Source organism: Oncorhynchus kisutch, linkage group LG24 (genome assembly GCF_002021735.2).
Source record: "Oncorhynchus kisutch isolate 150728-3 linkage group LG24, Okis_V2, whole genome shotgun sequence".
Lineage (NCBI taxonomy): Eukaryota > Metazoa > Chordata > Actinopteri > Salmoniformes > Salmonidae > Oncorhynchus > Oncorhynchus kisutch.
This window is the reverse complement of record NC_034197.2, coordinates 28,491,378-28,513,839: the sequence shown is the minus strand read 5'-3', so window position 1 is coordinate 28,513,839 and position 22,462 is coordinate 28,491,378. Positions and strand designations below refer to the sequence as shown.

General features: G+C 44.2%; 1 protein-coding gene across 11 annotated transcripts in view; it reads left to right on the top strand.

Moving 5' to 3' along the window:
* The window catches only part of LOC109869032 (membrane-associated guanylate kinase, WW and PDZ domain-containing protein 1), a 200,793-nt gene that overhangs the window by 112,295 nt on the left and 66,036 nt on the right, over positions 1 to 22,462 (top strand). For all 11 annotated transcript variants that reach the window (XM_031803412.1, XM_031803411.1, XM_020458852.2 and 8 more), the window contains exons 3-4: positions 18,481 to 18,600; positions 21,587 to 21,796. In XM_031803412.1, coding sequence (XP_031659272.1) covers positions 18,481 to 18,600; positions 21,587 to 21,796 — 330 coding nt within the window. The remainder of the gene's footprint in view (positions 1 to 18,480; positions 18,601 to 21,586; positions 21,797 to 22,462) is intronic.

The following is a 22,462-nucleotide window of genomic DNA, read 5'->3' as shown; positions in this document are numbered from 1 at the left end:
GTATTTCAAGGCCTACCTTCAAACTCAATGCCTCTTTGCTTGACATCATGGGAAAATCAAAAGAAATCAGCAAAGTCTGGGTCATCCTTGGGAGCAATTTACAAATGCCTGAAGGGACCACGTTCATCTGTACAAACAATAGTACGCACGTATAAAAACCGTGGGACCACACAGTCGTCATACCTCTCAGGAAGGAGACGCGTTCTGTCTCCTCGAGATGAAGGTATTTTGGTGCGAAAAGTGCAAATCAATCCCAGAACAACAAAGGACCTTGTGAAGATGCTGGAGGAAACAGGTACAGAAGTATCTATTTCCACAGTAAAACGAGTCTTGTATCGACATAACCTGAAAGGCCGCTCAGCAAGGAAGAAGCCACTGCTCCAAAACAGCCATAAAAAAAGCCAGACTACCGTTTGCAACTGCACATGGGGACAAAGATCATACTTTTTGTAGAAATATCCTCTGGTCTGATGAAACAAAAATGGCCATAATGACCATCGCTATGTTTGGAAGAAAAAGGGGGATGCTTGCAAGCTGAAGAACACCATCCCAACCGTGAAGCACGGGGGTGGCGGCATCATGTTGTGGGGGTGCTTTGCTACAGGAGGGACTGGTGCACTTCACAAAATAGATGGCATCATGAGGGTGGAAAATTACGTGGATAGATTGAAGCAACATCTCAAGACATCAGTCAGGAAGTTAAAGCTTGGTCTCAAATGGGTTTTCCAAATGGACAGTGACCCCAAGCATACTTCCAAAGTTGTGGCAAAATGGCTTAAGGTCAACAAAGTCAAGTTATTGGAATGGCCATCACAAAGCCCTGACCTCAAGCCTACAGAACATTTGTGGGCAAAACTGAAAAAGCTTGTGCGAGCAAGGAGGGCTACAAACCTGACTCAGTTACACCAGCTCTGTCGGGAGGAATGGGCCAAAATTCACCCAACTTATTGTGGGAAGCTTGTGGAAGGCTACCTGAAGGGTTTGACCGAAGTTAAACAATTTAAAGGCAAATCTATCTAATACTAATTGAGTGTGTGTAAACTTCTGACCCACTGGGAATGTGATGAAAGAAATAAAAGCTGAAATAAATAACTCTCTCAACTATTATTTTGACATTTTACATTCTTCAAATGAAGTGGTGATCCTAACTGACCTAAGACAGGGAATTTTTACTAGGATCTAATGTCAGGAATTGTGAAAAACTGAGTTTAATGTATTTGGCTAATGTATATGTAAACTTCCGACTTCAACTGTGTGTGTGTGTGTGTGTGTGTATATATATATATAAATAAATAAAAGGAGATTCCACAACTTGTTCTCCACTACACAGGCAAAGTGTGGATTGTGAATGATTCAGCAGCCAGATGGCTGGGAAATCTGCTTTTTCACATGCCAGACAAAATGGAGGCTGAATGTTGTTCCCTAGAGCTCTCATGTTTACCACATATCATTATGGGATGTTGGAATTCAACACTCCCACAAAGAAACGCTTCCCCGGAATGCCTCAAATGATGATTACTAATAATGGGATCAGAGTTATTGTATCTATGAATTGTTTAATTTGTGTAATGATGTAGTAGAATGATGTGTTGTATTATACACATGTAACAGTATAGCTTCCGTCCCTCTCCTCGCCCCAACCTGGGCTCCAACCAGGGACCCTCTGCACACATCAACCACAGTCACTCACAAAGCTTCATTACCCCTCACTCCACAAAAGCCGTGTCCCTTGCAGAGCAAGGGGAACCACTACTTCAAGGTCTCAAAGCGAGTGACGTCAACGATTGAAACGCTATTAGCGCGCACCACCGCTAACTAGCTAGCCATTTCATATCGGTTACACACACACAGCATAAAGTGTGTGTGTGTGTGTGTGTATGGATTACGAGCTATCAAGCCATTTGTTGGTTTGAGGGTGAGGGTGGATCTCTGTCAGCTCTCCTGTTGTTTGTTCTTTGTGGGCTGTAGTACTCAGAATACCAAGGTGTTGTCATCTGTGATTGTTTCACACCTCTTCACATTTCCTTTTTGTTACTTGTTTTTGTTTCCCCCTTTATTGCTCAAGTTGACAGCTTTATTGACAGCACCTTTCCACTGTGCAGGCAGTTTGGACATACTTTACTCCTGTTTCTAGTTGAATTTCACCCCCTTCTCATCCCGTTTTCTCTAGCTAAGCCATAACTACACACCTCAACCCATGTTAAAATAGCTGAACGTTTGTGCCTTGACATTGAAATCGATCATTATGAAAGGGTGTTTTAGGTTACACTCTCCCTAAGACTACAGTGAGTCGTGTTTGTAGGTTCAGTGTGCTGTAGAGAGGAGGGGTGTTGTTCCCCTCTCTCTGAGATAAAGGGCCTCATGTTAGTTTTATCAGCATGGTGTCTTGACAGGACTGCTGTTTTCCATGTTGCCACCACATGGGAAATGATGCCTACTGCTGTCTCTGGTCCACACTGTGGGACGCTCCACACTGATCTGGAGTTCCATCATGCTCTCACTGTGCTAACCTGCCAGTAGTCTACAGCTGCATTAAATGGGTATTAGGCGGGATGGATGATAATTTGAATTAATGCTGTGTCCAAATGTCTATCAAATCACTAGCTAATGTAGACATTATGATTCACAACCTTTATTTAACCAGGTGATCCCATTGAGTTAAAATATCAAGGGAGAGTGATGCTAGTGACTACTGGTGATGACCATTCACTGAGATCAGCAACGTGTCTGGAGCTGTTGATGGGTTGGCTAGCCGGGCCCCAGCCCAGAGAGCGGCCCAGTGTTGGATGCAGGATGTGGGTCAGAGCAGACACTTTACAGGCCACTTCAGGGACACACGTCCCCTGTTCCTCTGCTACCGATCCTGCTCCACAGCAGCTTTTTATCAACTGCCAGCAGGGAGAGGCTTTTACTACAAGCTATTTATAGTTCACATGCTAAATATGGCATATGTCAAGCCTGCATCCACTACAAGACCATGTTGCTTGGCTACAGAGCAGCAAGGGGAACTGCCTCTCCCTACCTTTAGGCTATACTCAAACCCTACATCCCAACCCGGGTACTCTGTTCTGCCACCTCTGGTCTCTTTGCCGTCGCACTCCTATGGGAGGTCAGCTCCCGCTCAACCCAGTCAAAGTCCCTGCGCCCCAGTGGTGGAACCAGCTTGGCCCTGATAATAGGACAGCAGAGTGCCCATCTTCAGAGAACATCTGAAACCCTACCTTTTCAAAGAGTATCTGAAACCTGACCTCTTCAAAGAGTATCTGAAACCTGACCTCTTCAAAGAGTATCTGAAACCCGACCTCTTCAAAGAACATCTGAAACCCTAACTTTTCAAAGAGTATCTGAAACCCGACCTCTTCAAAGAGTATCTGAAACCCTACCTTTTCAAAGAGTATCTGAAACCCGACCTCTTCAAAGAGTATCTGGAACCCCACCTCTTCAAAGAGTATCTGAAACCATACCTCTTCAGAGAGTATCTGAAACCCTACCTCTTCAGAGAACATCTGAAACCCTACTTCTTCAGAGAGTATCTGAAACCCTACATCTTCAGAGAGTATCTGAAACCCTACCTCTTCAGAATATCTGAAACCCTACCTCTTCAAAGAGTATCTGAAACCCTACCTCTTCAGAGAGTATCTGAAACCCTACCTCTTCAAAGAACATCTCAAGCCCTACCTCTTCAGAGAGTATCTGAAACCCTACCTCTTCAGAGAGTATCTGAAACACTACCTCTTCAGAGAGTATCTGAAGCCCTACCTCTTCAGAGAGTATCTGAAACCCTACCTCTTCAGAGAGTATCTGAAACCCTACCTCTTCAGAGAGTATCTGAAACCCTACCTCTTCAGAGAGTATCTGAAACCCTACCTCTTCAGAGAGTATCTGACACCCTACCTCTTCAGAGAGTATCTGAAACCCTACCTCTTCAGAGAGTATCTGAAACCCTACCTCTTCAGAGAGTGTCTTTACCTCTTCCCCCTCCCCCTCCCCAGTCTCCTGCTCCCCCCACTTTTCCTACTAGCACTGTCTTTGTTGATAACTTCTTTGAGGTAAACATGTATTACTACGACTGTGATATGTGGTTGTCTCACCTAACTATCTTATGATGAATGCACTAACTGTAAGTCACTCTGCTAAATGACTAAAATGGAGGTGTAAAATGTTTAAAGCATATTTTAATTCTATACCTGATGACAGGCATTGGACAACCAATTGTTTTGCCTGCCTTGAGACATAGCTAAAGTCTAATGTTATGTACACAGACAGAGAGTGAGAGAAAGCTTTCGATGATGCTGATGCACTAACTGTAAGTCACTCTGCTAAATGACTAAAATGGAGGTGTAAAATGTTTAAAGCATATTTTAATTCTATACCTGATGACAGGCATTGGACAACCAATTGTTTTGCCTGCCTTGAGACATAGCTAAAGTCTAATGTTATGTACACAGACAGAGAGTGAGAGAAAGCTTTCGATGATGCTGCTGCTCAGTGACGGCGTGTGGAAACAATGTTGATGACATAACAGATGCACAGACAGGCTTGCCTAAGCTCCCTCATCCTTTTAGCAGGGCTGCAATGCCTCACACCTCAAACAAACACACAGATGTGTTGGTACTGGAGATGTGTTTACGTACCCATTAGGTGAGGGATGGGCAACTTTGATGGGGGTGCGGCCCCCCAACAATCAAAATCATCATGTGGGGCCGCATTGGCTCGTGGTTCTGCGTACCCACATCCATAGCCACACAGTCTGAGCTGGCCCTAGCCTTTTAGAAAGCTGGCCACTAGACTGATTTACCAATCTAAAACGTTTTGGCTGACATGGCTAATTGAGTGACTGTCAGTGACGGACGTAGCGATAGAAGAGCTGCTGATGCACAACCAAATATTGAAATTGCACCTTGTGTATTTTATTATTCTAACTCTCAACAGTAAGTTGAGACCCCGATTGAGTCCCTGCGTTCCATTTCCCAACCTTCCCCAATAGCAGGAGAACGTCAGCAGTGTCCGCAGCACCTTGTTACACCTAGTGGCTAATACCAGAGGAAAGAGAGAGAAAGAGAGAGTGAGGAAGGAGAGAAGAGAGAAAGGGGTAGAGAGACGACTAAATAGAGATAGGGAAAGGAAAATAATACATCTTATTTGATTTGTCACACTTTACCGTGAAATGGTTCCCCAACAATGAGTTAAAGTAAGAAAAAAAGAGCAAATAAAAGGGTCAAAAGGAAATAGATAAACACAGTAAAATAATAATAATGAGGAGTACCGGTACCGAGTCAATGTGCAGGGTTACCAGGTAGTTGCAACTAGCTCACACATGTTTCTCAAACATACCATTTTGAAGTTGTTGTAAACTTAACATTTTGTGTTAAAGGTTAAGTTTAGGCATTAATCCCGGAACATATTCCATCCAGTCTGTGCTAGCGAAACAGTCCTGTAGCTTAACATCAGCTTCTTCGGACCACTTCCTGATTGAGCATGTCACTGGTACTTCCTGTTTGAGTTTTTGCTTGTAAGCAGGAGTCAGGAGGATATAGTTATGATCAGGTTTGCCAAATGGAGGGTGAGGGAAAGCTTTGTATGTGTCTCTGTGTGTAGAGTAAAGGTGATCGAAAGTTTTTCGCCTCTAGTTGCACAGGTGCCATGCTGGTAAAAATGTGGTAAAACGGATTTCACTAGGAGTGCCGCCTCTGGGTGAGCATCTTGTTGTTTGCTCATGGTCCTATACAGCTTGTTGAGTGTGGTCTTGTGGTGCTAAATAGACAGCTACGTATGGTCTCCAGTTTATCATGAGGTATTCTAACTAATTCGAGCAGAACCTTGAGACTTCCTTATTATTACAGAGCGCTCATCAGCTATTGTTAACAAAGAGACACACACTCCCCCCTGATCTTCCCGATGCTGTAATTCTGTCCTGCCGGGGTATAGAAAAAACAGCTAGATTTATATTTTCAATTTCCTTGTTCAGCCACGACTCGGTGAAACATAGGATATTAGATTTCTTCTGATCACGTTTGTAGGATAGTCTCAAACGGAGCTCATCCAATTTATTATCCAGTAATTGCACACTCGCCAAGGGCAGAGGCGGTTTATCCACTCTCCGGCGTAGTCTTTTCAGGTATCTCACACGCCGGCCTCTATAGCGCCGCCTCCTCCTTCATCGAGCGTCAGGATTTGGGCATGGTCCAGGATAATCAATATGTCCTTCGCCTCTGACTCATTGAAGTAGAAGTCCTTATCCAAATTGAGGTTAGTGAAAGCTGTTCTGACGTCCAGAGAGAGGAGGAGCGAGATGGCTAAAGAGAGGGATGGGCTGAAATTCACTTGAGAGGAGGAGAGAGAAGAGAGTATACAGGATAGAAACATCTTCTCTATGCGTTAATGTATTACATTTAGCAGACACTCTTATTCAGAGCCACTTACAGGAGCAATTAGAGTTAAGTTCCTAGCTCAAGGGCACGTCGCTCTTAACGGCTAGGTTACCTGCTGTATCTGTTGTCTAGTGAAGCTGGAGCTGGCTAAGGGCAATTCCACAGTAACAGAGTGATGCTCAGAGTGAGACTCCGATTTTTCACTTTAAAATATATATCAAACAAAAACCAATGCTTACAAAGTAAAATATTTGTTGTTAAATGTTGTCCTTGTGTATGGAGTTATATGGTTTGTTTAACTTTGCAATCATGGTTATCCCTATGCTTCTGAAATATCCTCAGTCGTGGTAGTGAAAATGAGACAATCCATTCCTTTAAGAGGTCGACCGATTAATTGGAATGGCCGATTAATTAGGGCCGATTTCAAGTTTTCAGAACAATTGGAAATCGTTTTTTTTTTTTTTTTACACCTTTATTTAATCTTTATTTAACTAGGCAAATCAGTTAAGAACACATTCTTATTTTCAATGACGGCCTAGGAACGGTGGGTTAACTGCCTTGTTCAGGGTCAGAACGACAGATTTTCACCTTGTCAGCTCGGGGGATTCAATCTTGCACCTTACAGTTAACTAGTCCAATGCTATAACCACCTGCCTCTCGTTGCACTCCACAAGGATACTGCCTGTTACGCGAATGCAGTAAGCAAAGGTAAGTTGTATAGCTAGCATTAAACTTATTTTATAAAAAACAATCAATCAATCAATCATATTCACTAGTTAACTACACATGGTTGATGATATTACTAGTTTATCTAGCGTGTCCTGCATTGCATATAATCTGACTGAGCATACAAGTATCTGACTGAGCGGTGGTAGGCAGCAGCAGGCTCGTACGCATTCATTCAAACAGCACTTTCGTGCGTTTTGCCAGCAGCTCTTCGTTGTGCGTCAAGCATTGCACTGTTTATGACTTCAAGCCTATATCAACTCCCGAGATTAGGCTAGTGTAACTGATGTGAAATGGCTAGCTAGTTAGTGGTGTACGAGCTAATAGCGTTTCAAACGTCACTCGCCCTGAGACTTGGAGTGGTTGTTCTCCTTGCTCTGCATGGGTAACGCTGCTTCGAGGGTGGCTGTTGTCGTTGTGTTCCTGGTTCGAGCCCGGGGAGGAGCGAGGAGAGGGACGGAAGCTATACTGTTACACTGGCAATACTAAAGTGCCTATAAGAACATCCAATAGTCAAAGGTTAATGAAATACAAATGGTATAGAGGGAAATAGTCCTATAATTCCTATAATAACTACAGCCTAAAACTTCTTACCTGGGAATATTGAAGACTCATGTTATAAGGAACCACCAGTTTTCATATGTTCTCATGTTCTGAGCAAGGAACTTAAACGTTAGCTTTCTTACATGGCACATACAGTGCCTTGCGAAAGTATTCGGCCCCCTTGAACTTTGCGACCTTTTGCCACATTTCAGGCTTCATAAAGATATAAAACTGTATTTTTTTGTGAAGAATCAACAACAAGTGGGACACAATCATGAAGTGGAACGACATTTATTGGATATTTCAAACTTTTTTAACAAATCAAAAACTGAAAAATTGTGTGTGCAAAATTATTCAGCCCCTTTACTTTCAGTGCAGCAAACTCTCTCCAGAAGTTCAGTGAGGATCTCTGAATGATCCAATGTTGACCTAAATGACTAATGATGATAAATACAATCCACCTGTGTGTAATCAAGTCTCCGTATAAATGCACCTGCACTGTGATAGTCTCAGAGGTCCGTTAAAAGCGCAGAGAGCATCATGAAGAACAAGGAACACACCAGGCAGGTCCGAGATACTGTTGTGAAGAAGTTTAAAGCCGGATTTGGATACAAAAAGATTTCCCAAGCTTTAAACATCCCAAGGAGCACTGTGCAAGCGATAATATTGTATCAGACCACTGCAAATCTACCAAGACCTGGCCGTCCCTCTAAACTTTCAGCTCATACAAGGAGAAGACTGATCAGAGATGCAGCCAAGAGGCCCATGATCACTCTGGATGAACTGCAGAGATCTACAGCTGAGGTGGGAGACTCTGTCCATAGGACAACAATCAGTCGAATATTGCACAAATCTGGCCTTTATTAATGTTCGCCACAAGCCACCTGGGAGACACACCAAACATGTGGAAGAAGGTGCTCTGGTCAGATGAAACCAAAATTGAACCTTTTGGCAACAATGCAAAAAGTTATGTTTGGCACAATAGCAACACAGCTCATCACCCTGAACACACCATCCCCCCTGTCAAACATGGTGGTGGCAGCATCATGGTTTGGACCTGCTTTTCTTCAGCAGGGACAGGGAAGATGGTTAAAATTGATGGGAAGATGGATGGAGCCAAATACAGGACCATTCTGGAAGAAAACCTGATGGAGTCTGCAAAAGACCTGAGACTGGGACGGAGATTTGTCTTCCAACAAGACAATGATCCAAAACATAAAGCAAAATCTACAATGGAATGGTTCAAAAATAAACATATCCAGGTGTTAGAATGGCCAAGTCAAAGTCCAGACCTGAATCCAATCGAGAATCTGTGGAAAGAACTGAAAACTGCTGTTCACAAATGCTCTCCATCCAACCTCACTGAGCTCGAGCTGTTTTGCAAGGAGGAATGGGAAAAAATGTCAGTCTCTCGATGTGCAAAACTGATAGAGACATACCCCAAGTGACTTACAGCTGTAATCGCAGCAAAAGGTGGCGCTACAAAGTATTAACTTAAGGGGCCTGAATAATTTTGCACGCCCAATTTTTCAGTTTTTGATTGGTTAAAAAAGTTTGAAATATCCAATAAATGTCGTTCCACTTCATGATTGTGTCCCACTTGTTGTTGATTCTTCACAAAAAAATACAGTTTTATATCTTTATGTTTGAAGCCTGAAATGTGGCAAAAGGTCGCAAAGTTCAAAGGGGCCGAATACTTTCGCAAGGCACTGTATTCCACTTTTACTTTCTTCTCCAAAACTTTGTTTTTGCATTATTTAAACCAAATTGAACATGTTTCATTATTTATTTGAGGCTAAATTGATTTTATTGGTGTATTATATTAAGTTAAAATAAGTGTTCATTCAGTATTGTTGTAATTGTCATTACTACAAATAAAATAATAAATCGGCCGATTAATCGGTATCGGCTTTTTTGGCCCTCCAATAATCGGTATCGGTGTTGAAAAATCATAATCGGTCGACCTCTAATTCCTTTCATTTGAAATATTGCCTAATCATAATAATATTATATTTGACATAGCCTAATCATACTAATAATTTAAGCAAGGGTTCAGTCCTATTTTTAGGTTATCATGACTCATTTTTTCTTCTAAAGCTTTCTACACAGAGCATAATTCACTGAGATGCATGGTGTTTCATCTCTTAGCTTCTGCATTTCACATGCTAGTAATCACTTAACGTAATTAATCTAGGCTCTGACAGGTAAAACGTATAACTGGCTAACGGTGGCGTGAGGTTGTTGGTAGCAGATCTCTGGAGAGAGAGGTTATGTCTCCTGTGTTGACGCTGCTGTAAACAGGACAGGGATCCTAATCATGTCATCACAAAGTCAAAATCGGCCAGACACTAGACTGTGTGTGTTACACTGCCAGGCTTTATGATGTGCTACTACACTGGTCTGTACAGTATGTGTCATAGGTTGGTCATTAAACACTCAGTTCCTCAGCCTATACTCTCCATTACATACAGTAGTACACACACACACACACACACACACACACACACACACACACACACACACACACACACACACACACACACACACACACACACACACACACACACACACACACACACACACACACACTACCATTTATATGCAGATAACTATTTAATCTGTCATCTTTTCTTGCACATTGGAAGTGCAACATGTAATACCCCTCTTGTTGTCCTTAGCAACAGGACTGAGGCTGGCTGTTACAGCGAGGCTGTAGCTGTCTAGTTCTACTGTATGTGTCTGTTCTCTGTTCTGGTGCATGTGTTTGTGGCTGGGTATATTTCTCTCTCACACCTCAGGGGTCATTCATAATTACCCTCAGTAGTTACTGTTGTTCAAACAGTTAAGCAGCGTTTCCAAACTCGTTTTTTGTCCTAACACTCCAAAGCTGATTCAAATAATCAAAGCTTGAAGATTTGTAGATTTTTTTCATCAACTGTGTAGTGCTTGGACAAAACCCAAAACGTTCACCCCTTGGGGTCCCCAGGACCGAGTTTGAGAACCCTGAGTTAAAGGGATAATTTACCCCCTATTACTGTAAGAGGAGGTTAGGCTGAAAACAGTAGTGATAAACTAAGTAGGATCCAGTGAATGGTCTATCTTACTGTATTTAGTTTAGTTTATCTTACTGTATTTAGGAACAACATGACCATTAGTATAGATATTCCTGATTAATACAGTTCCCAAGGTCTCTAAGTCTCTGCTGAAATGATTATGTATACTGTATACTCCGTTTTCTTTCCAAAGAAGAAACTGGAACTTTTCACGACTTGACAAATAATCATTCCATTGATGCTGAGTGGCTTGGGAAGTTGATTAGTGCTGGGGCCAAGTCTGAGTTAGTCCCAGTCATTGTTCATGTCGTTTCAGAGAATATAAAGGAGGGACATAGATAGTAATGAGGCCAAGCCTTTCCTCACTGAGCCTTTTGTCTTCCTGCTGCCTGTCTGCTGCCTGTCTGCTGCCTGTCTGCCTCAAGCCTACCTGTCTGCTGCCTGTCTGCCTCAAGCCTACCTGTCTGCTGCCTGTCTGCTGCCTGTCTGCTGCCTGTCTGCTGCCTGTCTGCTGCCTGTCTGCTGCCTGTCTGCCTCAAGCCTACCTGTCTGCTGCCTGTCTGCCTCAAGCCTACCTGTCTGCTGCCTGCCTGTCTGCTGCCTGTCTGCCTCAAGCCTACCTGTCTGCTGCCTGTCTGCCTCAAGCCTACCTGTCTGCTGCCTGTCTGCCTCAAGCCTACCTGTCTGCTGCCTGCCTGTCTGCTGCCTGTCTGCCTCAAGCCTACCTGTCTGCTGCCTGTCTGCCTCAAGCCTACCTGTCTGCTGCCTGTCTGCCTCAAGCCTACCTGTCTGCTGCCTGTCTGCCTCAAGCCTACCTGTCTGCTGCCTGTCTGCCTCAAGCCTACCTGTCTGCTGCCTGTCTGCCTCAAGTCTACCTGTCTGCTGCCTGTCTGCCTCAAGCCTACCTGTCTGCTGCCTGTCTGCCTCAAGCCTACCTGTCTGCTGCCTGCCTGTCTGCTGCCTGTCTGCCTCAAGCCTACCTGTCTGCTGTCTGTCTGCTGCCTGTCTGCTGCCTGTCTGCCTCAAGCCTACCTGTCTGCTGTCTCTCTGCTGTCTGTCTGCTGCCTGTCTGCCTCAAGCCTACCTGTCTGCTGCCTGCCTGTCTGCTGCCTGTCTGCCTCAAGCCTACCTGTCTGCTGCCTGTCTGCCTCAAGCCTACCTGTCTGCTGCCTGCCTGTCGGCTGCCTGTCTGCCTCAAGCCTGTCTGCTGCCTGTCTGCCTCAAGCCTGTCTGCTGCCTGTCTGCCTCAAGCCTATCTGTCTGCTGCCTGTCTGCCTCAAGCCTACCTGTCTGCTGCCTGCCTGTCTGCTGCCTGTCTGCCTCAAGCCTACCTGTCTGCTGCCTGTCTGCCTCAAGCCTACCTGTCTGCTGCCTGTCTGCCTCAAGCCTACCTGTCTGCTGCCTGCCTGTCTGCTGCCTGTCTGCCTCAAGCCTACCTGTCTGCTGCCTGCCTGTCTGCTGCCTGTCTGCTGCCTGTCTGCCTCAAGCCTACCTGTCTGCTGCCTGCCTGTCTCAAGCCTACCTGTCTGCTGCCTGCCTGTCTGCCCCAAGCCTACCTGTCTGCTGCCTGTCTGCCTCCTGCTGCTTGCCTGCCTGCTGTCTGCCTGCGGCCTGCTTGTCTGCCTGCCTGCTTGCTTGTCTGCGTTCCTGCCTACCTGCTTGTCTACCTGCTTGTCTGCCTGCTGCCTGCTTGTCTGCCTGTCTGTCTGTCTGTCTGTCTGTCTGAAGAATCCATTATGTCATCTAATTCTAGTGGTTCACTCTGCAAATGAGAGCTCAACTGACATTAGGGTTTGAATTTAAAAAGGAACTTGTAACTCCCATTTTGAAAAAGGTTTTATGTTTTTTAAGCTGACAGTGATGACAAAGTATTTTTAGCCTTTCTAAAAAAAAGAATGAACACAGATATTTGACTGCTTTGAAAAGAGAGAGGTTTGTGCCCTTAACTCTATATTTAGAGCATCCTTCCTGTAGCAGATCTTCGACTGGGAGGGGATTAAGTGAAAAACATTGGTTTGGACCAATTGATTATTGTTACAGAATCACATAGAGGAACAGCTCAATCAGCACACCTGCATTAGTCACCCCACCAGATACCCCCAGTGTAGGGATACTACCAGGGACAAACAACTCCTCCACTCCCTCTACAGTAGAGATTAGAACACATTGTGACACGGACATATATATATACCACCAAAGGACTTTGTACGTCAACAACGATGACTCAAACTATCAACAAACTTTATTTTCCCTCCATCCTGTCTGTGATGCATACAGAGCATAGAAGCAGTATAATCCCAGTACATTTTCCAAGTAGGTGATTCATCATAGGGTATTGTATGGCATTTTGGTTGGGAGTATGAAACCATTATTGTCTCTGTCATCTAGAAGGCCACTGAGATTTTTTACCTTTATTTAACTAGGCAAGTCAGTTAAGAACTAATTTTTAATTACAATGACGGCCTACCATTGAACAGTGAGTTAACTGCCTTGTTCAGGGGCAGAACGACAAATTTTTACCTTGTCAGCTCGAGGATTCGATCCAGCAACCTTTCGGTAACAGGCCCAACTATCTAACCACTAGGCAGCCTGCTGCCCTAAAAGAGAGAGAAGAAGAGAAGAGCCCCTGAATCTTACAGGAAGTAAACACAGTGCTCGGATGGTTCAGAGAAACGGCTTTGGTTCTGGACGACAACTTTGAACTCTTACCAAGCTGTGTGTGCGTGCCTGCCTCCCTGACTGTGTGTGAGAGTGTGTCGTGACTGTCGTACTCACAGATGAGTTAGGACTTCCGTCAGCCATCTGCCAGGTGTGTGATGGCTCTGCCTCTGTAAAGAGAGGAACACAATGACCCCTGTCTCTGTTGTCTTCTGACAACTCCCTTTCACTGTAATTATACTGAGGCTCTGTGTGTGTGTGTGTGTGTGTGTGTGTGTGTGTGTGTGTGTGTGTGTGTGTGTGTGTGTGTGTGAGTGAGTGAGTGAGTGAGTGAGTGAGAGAGAGAGAGAGCTCCCTGCCGTTGTAATGATCCGTTGGGCTCTTTTGTACAAAACAACTCTCAGATAGAGAGAACTCCAGTTCACTAATCATTAACCAGGAGACTGGCTCTGGATAGCTAGCATATCATAGTTGATTTTGACATTAGCCAACCTGTTAACCGGAAATATGGCCAGATGATTGACATTGAGAAGGCTGCTAACTTTAAAGGTGCAGGCCGGAAGGGTGAAATGAATTGACCAGATGTAGTAGAAAGTCATCTCCTCTGAATAGCCCACACATTTGTTGTATTTTTGTTAGACCATTATGTGTAAAGGGGATTTTCAGGGATACGCCTCCTGCACAGAGGCAGAGAAAATGTCTAATTTGAGTTGAATTATTCTTGCGTACAGATAAAACTGAAAAATGCTGAATTTACATGATTAATAATTGCAAAACACTCATTTAAAATCCATAACACATACTACAGTGCCTTGCGAAAGTATTCGGCCCCCTTGAACTTTACGACCTTTTGCCACATTTCAGGCTTCAAACATAAAGATATAAAACTGTATTTTTTTGTGAAGAATCAACAACAAGTGGGACACAATCATGAAGTGGAACGACATTTATTGGATATTTCAAACTTTTTTAACAAATCCAAAACTGAAAAATTGGGCGTGCAAAATTATTCAGCCCCCTTAAGTTAATACTTTGTAGCGCCACGTTTTGCTGCGATTACAGCTGTAAGTCGCTTGGGGTATGTCTCTATCAGTTTTGCACATCGAGAGACTGACATTTTTTCCCATTCCTCCTTGCAAAACAGCTCGAGCTCAGTGAGGTTGGATGGAGAGCATTTGTGAACAGCAGTTTTCAGTTCTTTCCACAGATTCTCGATTGGATTCAGGTCTGGACTTTGACTTGGCCATTCTAACACCTGGATATGTTTATTTTTGAACCATTCCATTGTAGATTTTGCTTTATGTTTTGGATCATTGTCTTGTTGGAAGACAAATCTCCGTCCCAGTCTCAGGTCTTTTGCAGACTCCATCAGGTTTTCTTCCAGAATGGTCCTGTATTTGGCTCCATCCATCTTCCCATCAATTTTATTTTTCTTCCCTGTCCCTGCTGAAGAAAAGCAGGCCCAAACCATGATGCTGCCACCACCATGTTTGACAGTGGGGATGGTGTGGTCAGGGTGATGAGCTGTGTTGCTTTTACGCCAAACATAACGTTTTGCATTGTTGCCAAAAAGTTCAATTTTGGTTTCATCTGACCAGAGCACCTTCTTCCACATGTTTGGTGTGTCTCCCAGGTGGCTTGTGGCAAACCTTAAACAACACTTTTTATGGATATCTTTAAGAAATGGCTTTCTTCTTGCCACTCTTCCATAAAGGCCAGATTTGTGCAATATACGACTGATTGTTGTCCTATGGACAGAGTCTCCCACCTCAGCTGTAGATCTCTGCAGTTCATCCAGAGTGATCATGGGCCTCTTGGCTGCATCTCTGATCAGTCTTCTCCTTGTATGAGCTGAAAGTTTAGAGGGACGGCCAGGTCTTGGTAGATTTGCAGTGGTCTGATACTCCTTCCATTTCAATATTATTGCTTGCACAGTGCTCCATGGGATGTTTAAAGCTTGGGAAATCTTTTTGTATCCAAAACCTGGCTTTAAACTTCTTCACAACAGTATCTCGGACCTGCCTGGTGTGTTCCTTGTTCTTCATGATGCTCTCTGCGCTTTTAACGGACCTCTGAGACGATCACAGTGCAGGTGCATTTATACGGAGACTTGATTACACACAGGTGGATTGTATTTATCATCATTAGTCATTTAGGTCAACATTGGATCATTCAGAGATCCTCACTGAACTTCTGGAGAGAGTTTGCTGCACTGAAAGTAAAGGGGCTGAATAATTTAGCACGCCCAATTTTTCAGTTTTTGATTTGTTAAAAAAGTTTGAAATATCCAATAAATGTCGTTCCACTTCATGATTGTGTCCCACTTGTTGTTGATTCTTCACAAAAAAATACAGTTTTAGATCTTTATGTTTGAAGCCTGAAATGTGGCAAAAGGTCGCAAAGTTCAAGGGGGCCGAATACTTTCGCAAGGCACTGTACATGACATGAATAGAATACAGAACACTTGAATCATTACAGGAAATTTTCATGATGGAAATTGAAATGTTAAATTGTGATTGTAAAAAAGATAATTTTTGGAAAAAACATTTAAGAGCTAGAGTTATTAGACAGTCTGATAGCAGTGGGTAGAGTGGCGTTTCACAGACGGTTCGTACGGGCAGTTATACAGGACAGTTCATGGCTGTTTTTCAGGAGCCTGGTGGTGCAGTTACCTCTTTTTGGAGGGAACAGGTCATTCAGTGAATGGTCAAGAGTGTGCATGTCCTTCACCAGGTACACTGCTGCCGGCTCTACCCTGCTCTGCAGTGATGGGAGCTGTGGTTGGACTGCTCCACCTCTGGAGATGATCCTCAAGGCCCTCCTCTGCACCCTGCCTAGTTGCTTTTTATTGTATCCAACTAACAGGACTCTACCGTATTCCAGACCAGACCTGACCAGTGTAGTGTATACTGTGACCAGATCTTCAGTGGGTAGGTCAATCCTGGCAAGAACATTCAAAGTGCAGGTGTTTTGAGGCCTTCCTCACTGACTGCTCCACATGTATGTCACCACATGTATGTCACACACCAGTCTAGATGAAAACCAAGATACTTAGTTGTTTTTACCACTGGCACTTCCTGACCTCCTAGGATTAGTGGTGCAGGTTGTGGATGATCTCTAGAAAAGCATATCCGCATTTCCAGACTCTTTCCCATTCAGGAGCATGTTGTTGGATGTGGCCCACTCTTCCAGCTGCTTCGCCTCCAAGTGTCCTCTTGGTTACTGGTTAAAGGTATGGCTCGGGACAGCCCTACATCGTCCAGTGTGTCACTGAAGACAACTTTTCGGGTGGACATGTGAAGGAGAAACAGATATGGTGAAACCACACCACCTTGTGGCATACTAGAGGTGACCTCTGACCAAGGACTCAATGTGCCATTAGCCATCACCCTCTGTCTTCTTCCCCTGGTGTAGCTGTGGAACCAGGCTAGAAACCATCACCCTCTGTCTTCTTCCCCTGGTGTAGCTGGGGTACCAGGCTAGAAACCTTGGACAGAGTTCAGTGTCAGACAGATGTTGCAGGAGCTTTGCGTGATCTACTGGATCAAGCGGGCGGGCGGGCCTCTTGGAGACAGGCCCTTTATATTCTAATCCGACAGTACCACATGTTCTGTAAACTCCAGGCTGAGAGGCTGAAAGGAAGACACAACAGAATCACACAGCATCAAAGATCCATTATCAGCAAGTCCTCAAACTTTAACGGTAACATTCAACACTAACTGATGTTTGATAGTGGCAGTTAAACAGGTCAAAGGTCAGTACTTAGTTACAGTAAATGCAGGAGAGGAATGACTCAAATCAGTTCCCATTACAGCCATAGTTAGAAAGTCCCAATGTTCTTCATGGTGATGCAGGTAGGCCTTTATACTACAGATGGACTTTGGAGACAAATATGTGGTTCAGTTAGACCATAAAGACAAATGTTTTTTCATGAAAACGACCACAGGGGGTCTTTTAAGCCATAGTGTATGATCGCAGTGCCAGAAAGGAAAATAAATAGCCAAGCAATAGTGTCAGTTCCTCTGAGTCATGTTAATGTCTATATCTCTGGCTATTCTTATTGGAAAATAATAAACAGATTAGGAAAAAAAGGGGTGTGTGTGACTCATTCATCTCTGGCGTTGCGTTTAAAGCCTGATGTTTTAAAGCCTGTGGTTTGCCACCACTAGCAGAGTGAGGTAGGAATGTGTGAGACTTTCTTACTGTCCTGTCTCCTCACATCATGTCCAAGTCCACCTTCTCTGTTCACTGCAGCCTCAAAGAGAGCAGTGACCGAAATTGCACCCTGTCACTTTCAGCTCCCACACCTCCAGTTTGTGTGGACCTGTTCCTCCGTCTTGTCCTCCCTCAGGCCTTATGGTGGCTACAGGCTTCACACTGTCGATCGATGTGCAGGCATGTGCAAGGGCAGAGTATGCTTTTGGGGGGGCAGCGCACACTCATTGTGTTCCACCCAGAGAGGAAGTCCCCCTTGTGTAGTGTAAATCCACTAGGGTCTTGGGGAACCAGAGTAGCTAACCAAGCAAGAGGGGCCGAGGCACTCTTTTTGACTCTATCTAGCGATGATGTTTGAACTTCCGGATCCGGTGTTATATGCTTTTTGCTTACAAATATTAGCTAGCTATATGTGTATACTAGCTAGCTACATAGCTAGCTGTGTGTGTATAGTAACTAGCTACATGGCTAGCTGTGTGTATGCTAGCTAGCTACATAGCTAGCTGTGTGTGAGTACTAGCTAGCTCATTGCTAGCTGTGTGTGAATACTAGCTAGCTACATAGCTAGCTGTGTGTGAATACTAGCTAGCTACATAGCTAGCTGTGTGTGAATACTAGCTAGCTACATAACTAGCTGTGTGTGAATACTAGCTAGCTACATAGCTAGCTGTGTGTGAACACTAGCTACATAGTTAGCTGTGTGTGAATACTGATTATACTGTAGATTACTGGCTACTTCCTCCTCCTCTATCTTTGTTTCCGCCCACAGAGAGGCCCTAATGTTTGTTTTTGTTAATTAGTAGGTTGAGTAGGTTTTGGCAAATGTAACTGCCACTGAGAAAACTTCTCCCTGGTCTTCGGTCAGAGTGGTTGGTAGTAATGCTGATAATAACCTTGGTTTCCTCTCTCTCCAGGTACGACACGCCCCCCTCGAGACGGGGAGGTCCCCGGGGTTGATTACAACTTCCTGTCTGTGGAGGACTTCTTGAACCTTGAGCAGAGTGGAACACTACTGGAAATAGGAACGTTTGAAGGTGAGGATGATGATGCTGGGAATGTTGGTTTTAGTGATGCTGGTGATGAGGATGATGCTGGTGGTGTTGGTTTTAGTGATGCTGGTGATGAGGATGATGCTGGTGGTGTTGGTTTTAGTGATGCTGGTGATGAGGATGATGCTGGTGGTGGTGTTGGTCTTAGCTGGTGAGGAGGATGATGATGATGATGCTATGGTACTGTAGGAGTGCAGAAGATAAACTTTCTCTTTTTTGTAAGATTGTATTTAGGATTTCTGACCTGATGATATTTATTTTGACTATTATAATTTATAAAAAATAATACAATACAAAACATACACATACAAACAGATCACAAGGTTATCCTTACCTAGATTAGGACAGTGTACCACAGTGATACATCTTCTGTCCTGACAGAATCCACCTGTGTGTGTGTGTGTGTGTGTGTGTGTGTGTGTGTGTGTGTGTGTGTGTGTGTGTGTGTGTGTGTGTGTGTGTGTGTGTGTGTGCGTGTGCGTGTGTAGTGTTAATCTCCTTGCCACCTGTACTATTGTGTGTTTGGCTCCTTTCTCCCTCCCCCGCAGATAGTGTCAAATACCTGTCCACAGGAGCCGGATGCCTTCCCAATACAAATGTGAGGCAGACCTACGTACAGTAGGTCTCAATGACATGCAGTTGCATTGAGATATGAGTCCAATTCTCATGCCCAACATTTTTTCTTTCCAAAAATTGTGGCGAGACTTTTCAAATCTATTTTCAAGATGATTTTTAAAGATCGGGATTTACAGTTCATCAGTTGAAGATTATTACATACATTTAGAATGTGGTTTTGAGCATGTGTCACTATCTCTTGCATTGCATTGTGGATGGTATTTGCTTATCAATGGGTTTTACAGGAAATAAACTTGAGCAACAGATCTGGTACTGACCAGTGATAAGCCAGCCATTTGAATGTATACTTTAACAAGGTAAAGTTTCTCTGAGCCGGCCCGTTCTATTATGCTTGTATTCTCTCAGCTCCCTCTCAGTCCATAACAACACTGACCAGGGGAAAAAGCCTGCTTTTCCTGCAGCTGCTTATTTCCACCATTTCAGGACTCTTTGTGTTCTGCCATTGTCTCTCTTTCCACTGCATTGAGATTTTATAGATCCCCTCCCCGCTATCTTTCTGGGTCTATCTCTCTGTCCTCTATCTCTCTGTCCTCTATCTCTCTGTGTTCTATCTCTCGCTCCCTCCCCCTCCTTCTCTCACCCTCCCTCCCTCCCCTCTCTCTCAATTTCAATTGAATTTAAGGGGCTTTATTGGCATGGGAAACATATGTTTACATTGCCAAAGTAAGTGAAATAGATAATAAACAAAAGTGAAATAAACAACAGTAAATGTCATTATGTCTATATACAGTGTTGTAACGATGAGCAAATAGTTACAAAAGGGAAAATTACAAAAGGGAAAATAAATCTAGGTTGTATTTATAATGGTGTTTGGTCTTCACTGGTTGCCCTTTTCGTGTGGAAACAGGTCACAAATCTTGATGCTGTGATTTCACCCAGTAGATATGGGAGTTTATCAAAATTGGATTTGTTTTCTAATTCTCTGTGCATCTGTGCAATCTGAGGGAAATGTGTATCTCTGAAATGGTCATACATTTGGCAGGAGGTTAGGAAGTGCAGCTCAGTTTCCACCTCATTTTGTGGGCAGTTTGTACATAGCCTGTCTTCTCTTGAGAGCCAGGTCTGCCTACGGCAGCCTTTCTCAATAGTAAGGCTATGCTCAATGAATCTGTACATAGTGAAGCATTCCTTAATTTTGGGTCAGTTACAGTGATCAGGTATTGTGCCACTAAGGACTCTCTGTTTAGCATTCTAGTCAGCTCAGTGTTTTTCTAATGTGTAAATATCTTTTTGTTTTCTCATGATTTGGTTGGGTCTAATTGTGCTGTCCTGTGGTTCGGTGGGGTCTGTTTGTGTTTGTGAACAGAGCCCCAGGACCAGCTTGCTTAGGGGACTCTTCTCCAGGTTCATATCAAATTTTATTGGTCACATACACATATTTAGCAGATGTTATTGCGGGTGCAGTGATATTCTTGTCTCTGTAGGTGTAGGGGATGGCTTTGTTATGGAAGGTTTGGGAATCGCTTCCTTTTAGGTGGTTGTAGAATTTAATGGCTCTTTTCTGGATTTTGATCATTAGCGGGTATCGGCCTAATTCTGCTCTGCATGCATTATTTGCTGTTTTACATTGTAGACAGAGGATATTTGTGCAGAATTCTGCATGCAGAGGTTCAATTTGGTGTTTGTCACATTTTGTGAATTCTTGGTTGGTGAGCGGACCCCAGACCTCACAACCAGAAAGGGCAATGAGTTCTATAACTGATTAAAAATACTTGAATGTTATGTTACTTTTGATGGCATAGGCCTTACTTGCCTTGTCTCTCAGATCGTTCACAACTTTGTGGAAGTTACCTGTCGTGCTGATGTTAATTGTTTTGTGTGCTCTAGGGCAACGGTGTCTAGATGGAATTTGTATTTGTGGTCCTGGCAACTGGACCTTTTTTGTAACACCATCATATTTTGTCTTACTGAGATGTACTGTCAGGGCCCAGGTCTGTCAGAATCTGTGCAGCAGATCTAGGTGCTGCTGTAGGCCCTACTTGGTTTGGGACAGAAGCACCAGATCATCAGCAAACAGTAAACATTTGACTTCAGATTCTAGTAGGGAGAGGCCGGTGCTCTCTCTCTCCCTTCCTCTCTCCTTCCCCCTCCCCTCCCTCTCTCCTTCCCCCTCCCTCTCTCATCCCCTTTTCTCTGTCTCACGCCCTCCTCCATCCCTCCCTCCCTCTTCCTTCTCCCTCCCTCGCTCCCTCCCCATCCCCCTACCACTTCCTATCTCCCCCTCCCTCTCTCCCTCCCCGTTCCTCTCTCCTTCTCCCTCCCTCTCTTCTCCCTCTCTCTCTCCCTCTCCCTCCATCTCTTTCTCAGGCATGCTAATGTCCATGTTGTTGCCTAGGTAACTATTATGGGACGCCTAAGCCGCCGAGGCAGCCCGTGGTTGGGACAGTGATTCTCAGTGATGCTGTGCTCCTCAACGGCCCTCCAGGCTCCCAGCAGTCCACTCCCAAGCGCACCAAGTCCTACAATGACATGCAAAACGCCCAAGTAGTACCTGCTGACTACGAGGATGACGACCAGGCCACAGAAATGAACAACAGTTTTACAGGTACGTCATTTTACATGCCGTCAGACAATTACACATAGACTACCACTACCAAACCAGGCGGCTGTTCAATGGGGGATGTGTGTGTTTGGGGTGTGGGTGAGTTGTGTGTGTGCTCATTTCTACGCACATGTTTGAAAGCATGTGTGAGGGAGAGTGTGTATCTGCGTTTGTGCTCTCCACTCTTCTGCCCTGTGTTGCTGGGTGTCTCTCGCTTTCTCTCTTTCTCTTGTTCTCTCTCGCTCCCTCCGTCTTTCTCTCTTGTTTTCTCTCTCTCTCGCGCCATCTTTCTCTCTCTCTCACTCTCTCACTCTCTTTCTCTCTCTCAACAACACTTTGTGAATAGTTTTTTAGGCATAATGTCTGACTGAGTTTGAAATATCACTTGTGTTAATGTGTTAGCCCGGACTGGAGAGTTTATGAGACAGTCAGTCAGTTCCTAGATGGAGTTTTTTTTCTCCTTCTATGCTCACTCTGTGTGTCCTGCCAGTCTGTCAGAGTGGTGAATTAGCGTTTGATCACCCCTGAAAGGCTCACGGAAGTGAGAGAGGGAGGATGAAGTCAGGGAGGGCAAGATAGAGGGGGGTTTAAGAGAAATAGAGGCTGACTGCATGTTCATTATAGTCATTGGGCCCCATTCCTTTTGGACTAGCAGGCAGGGGGTTTACA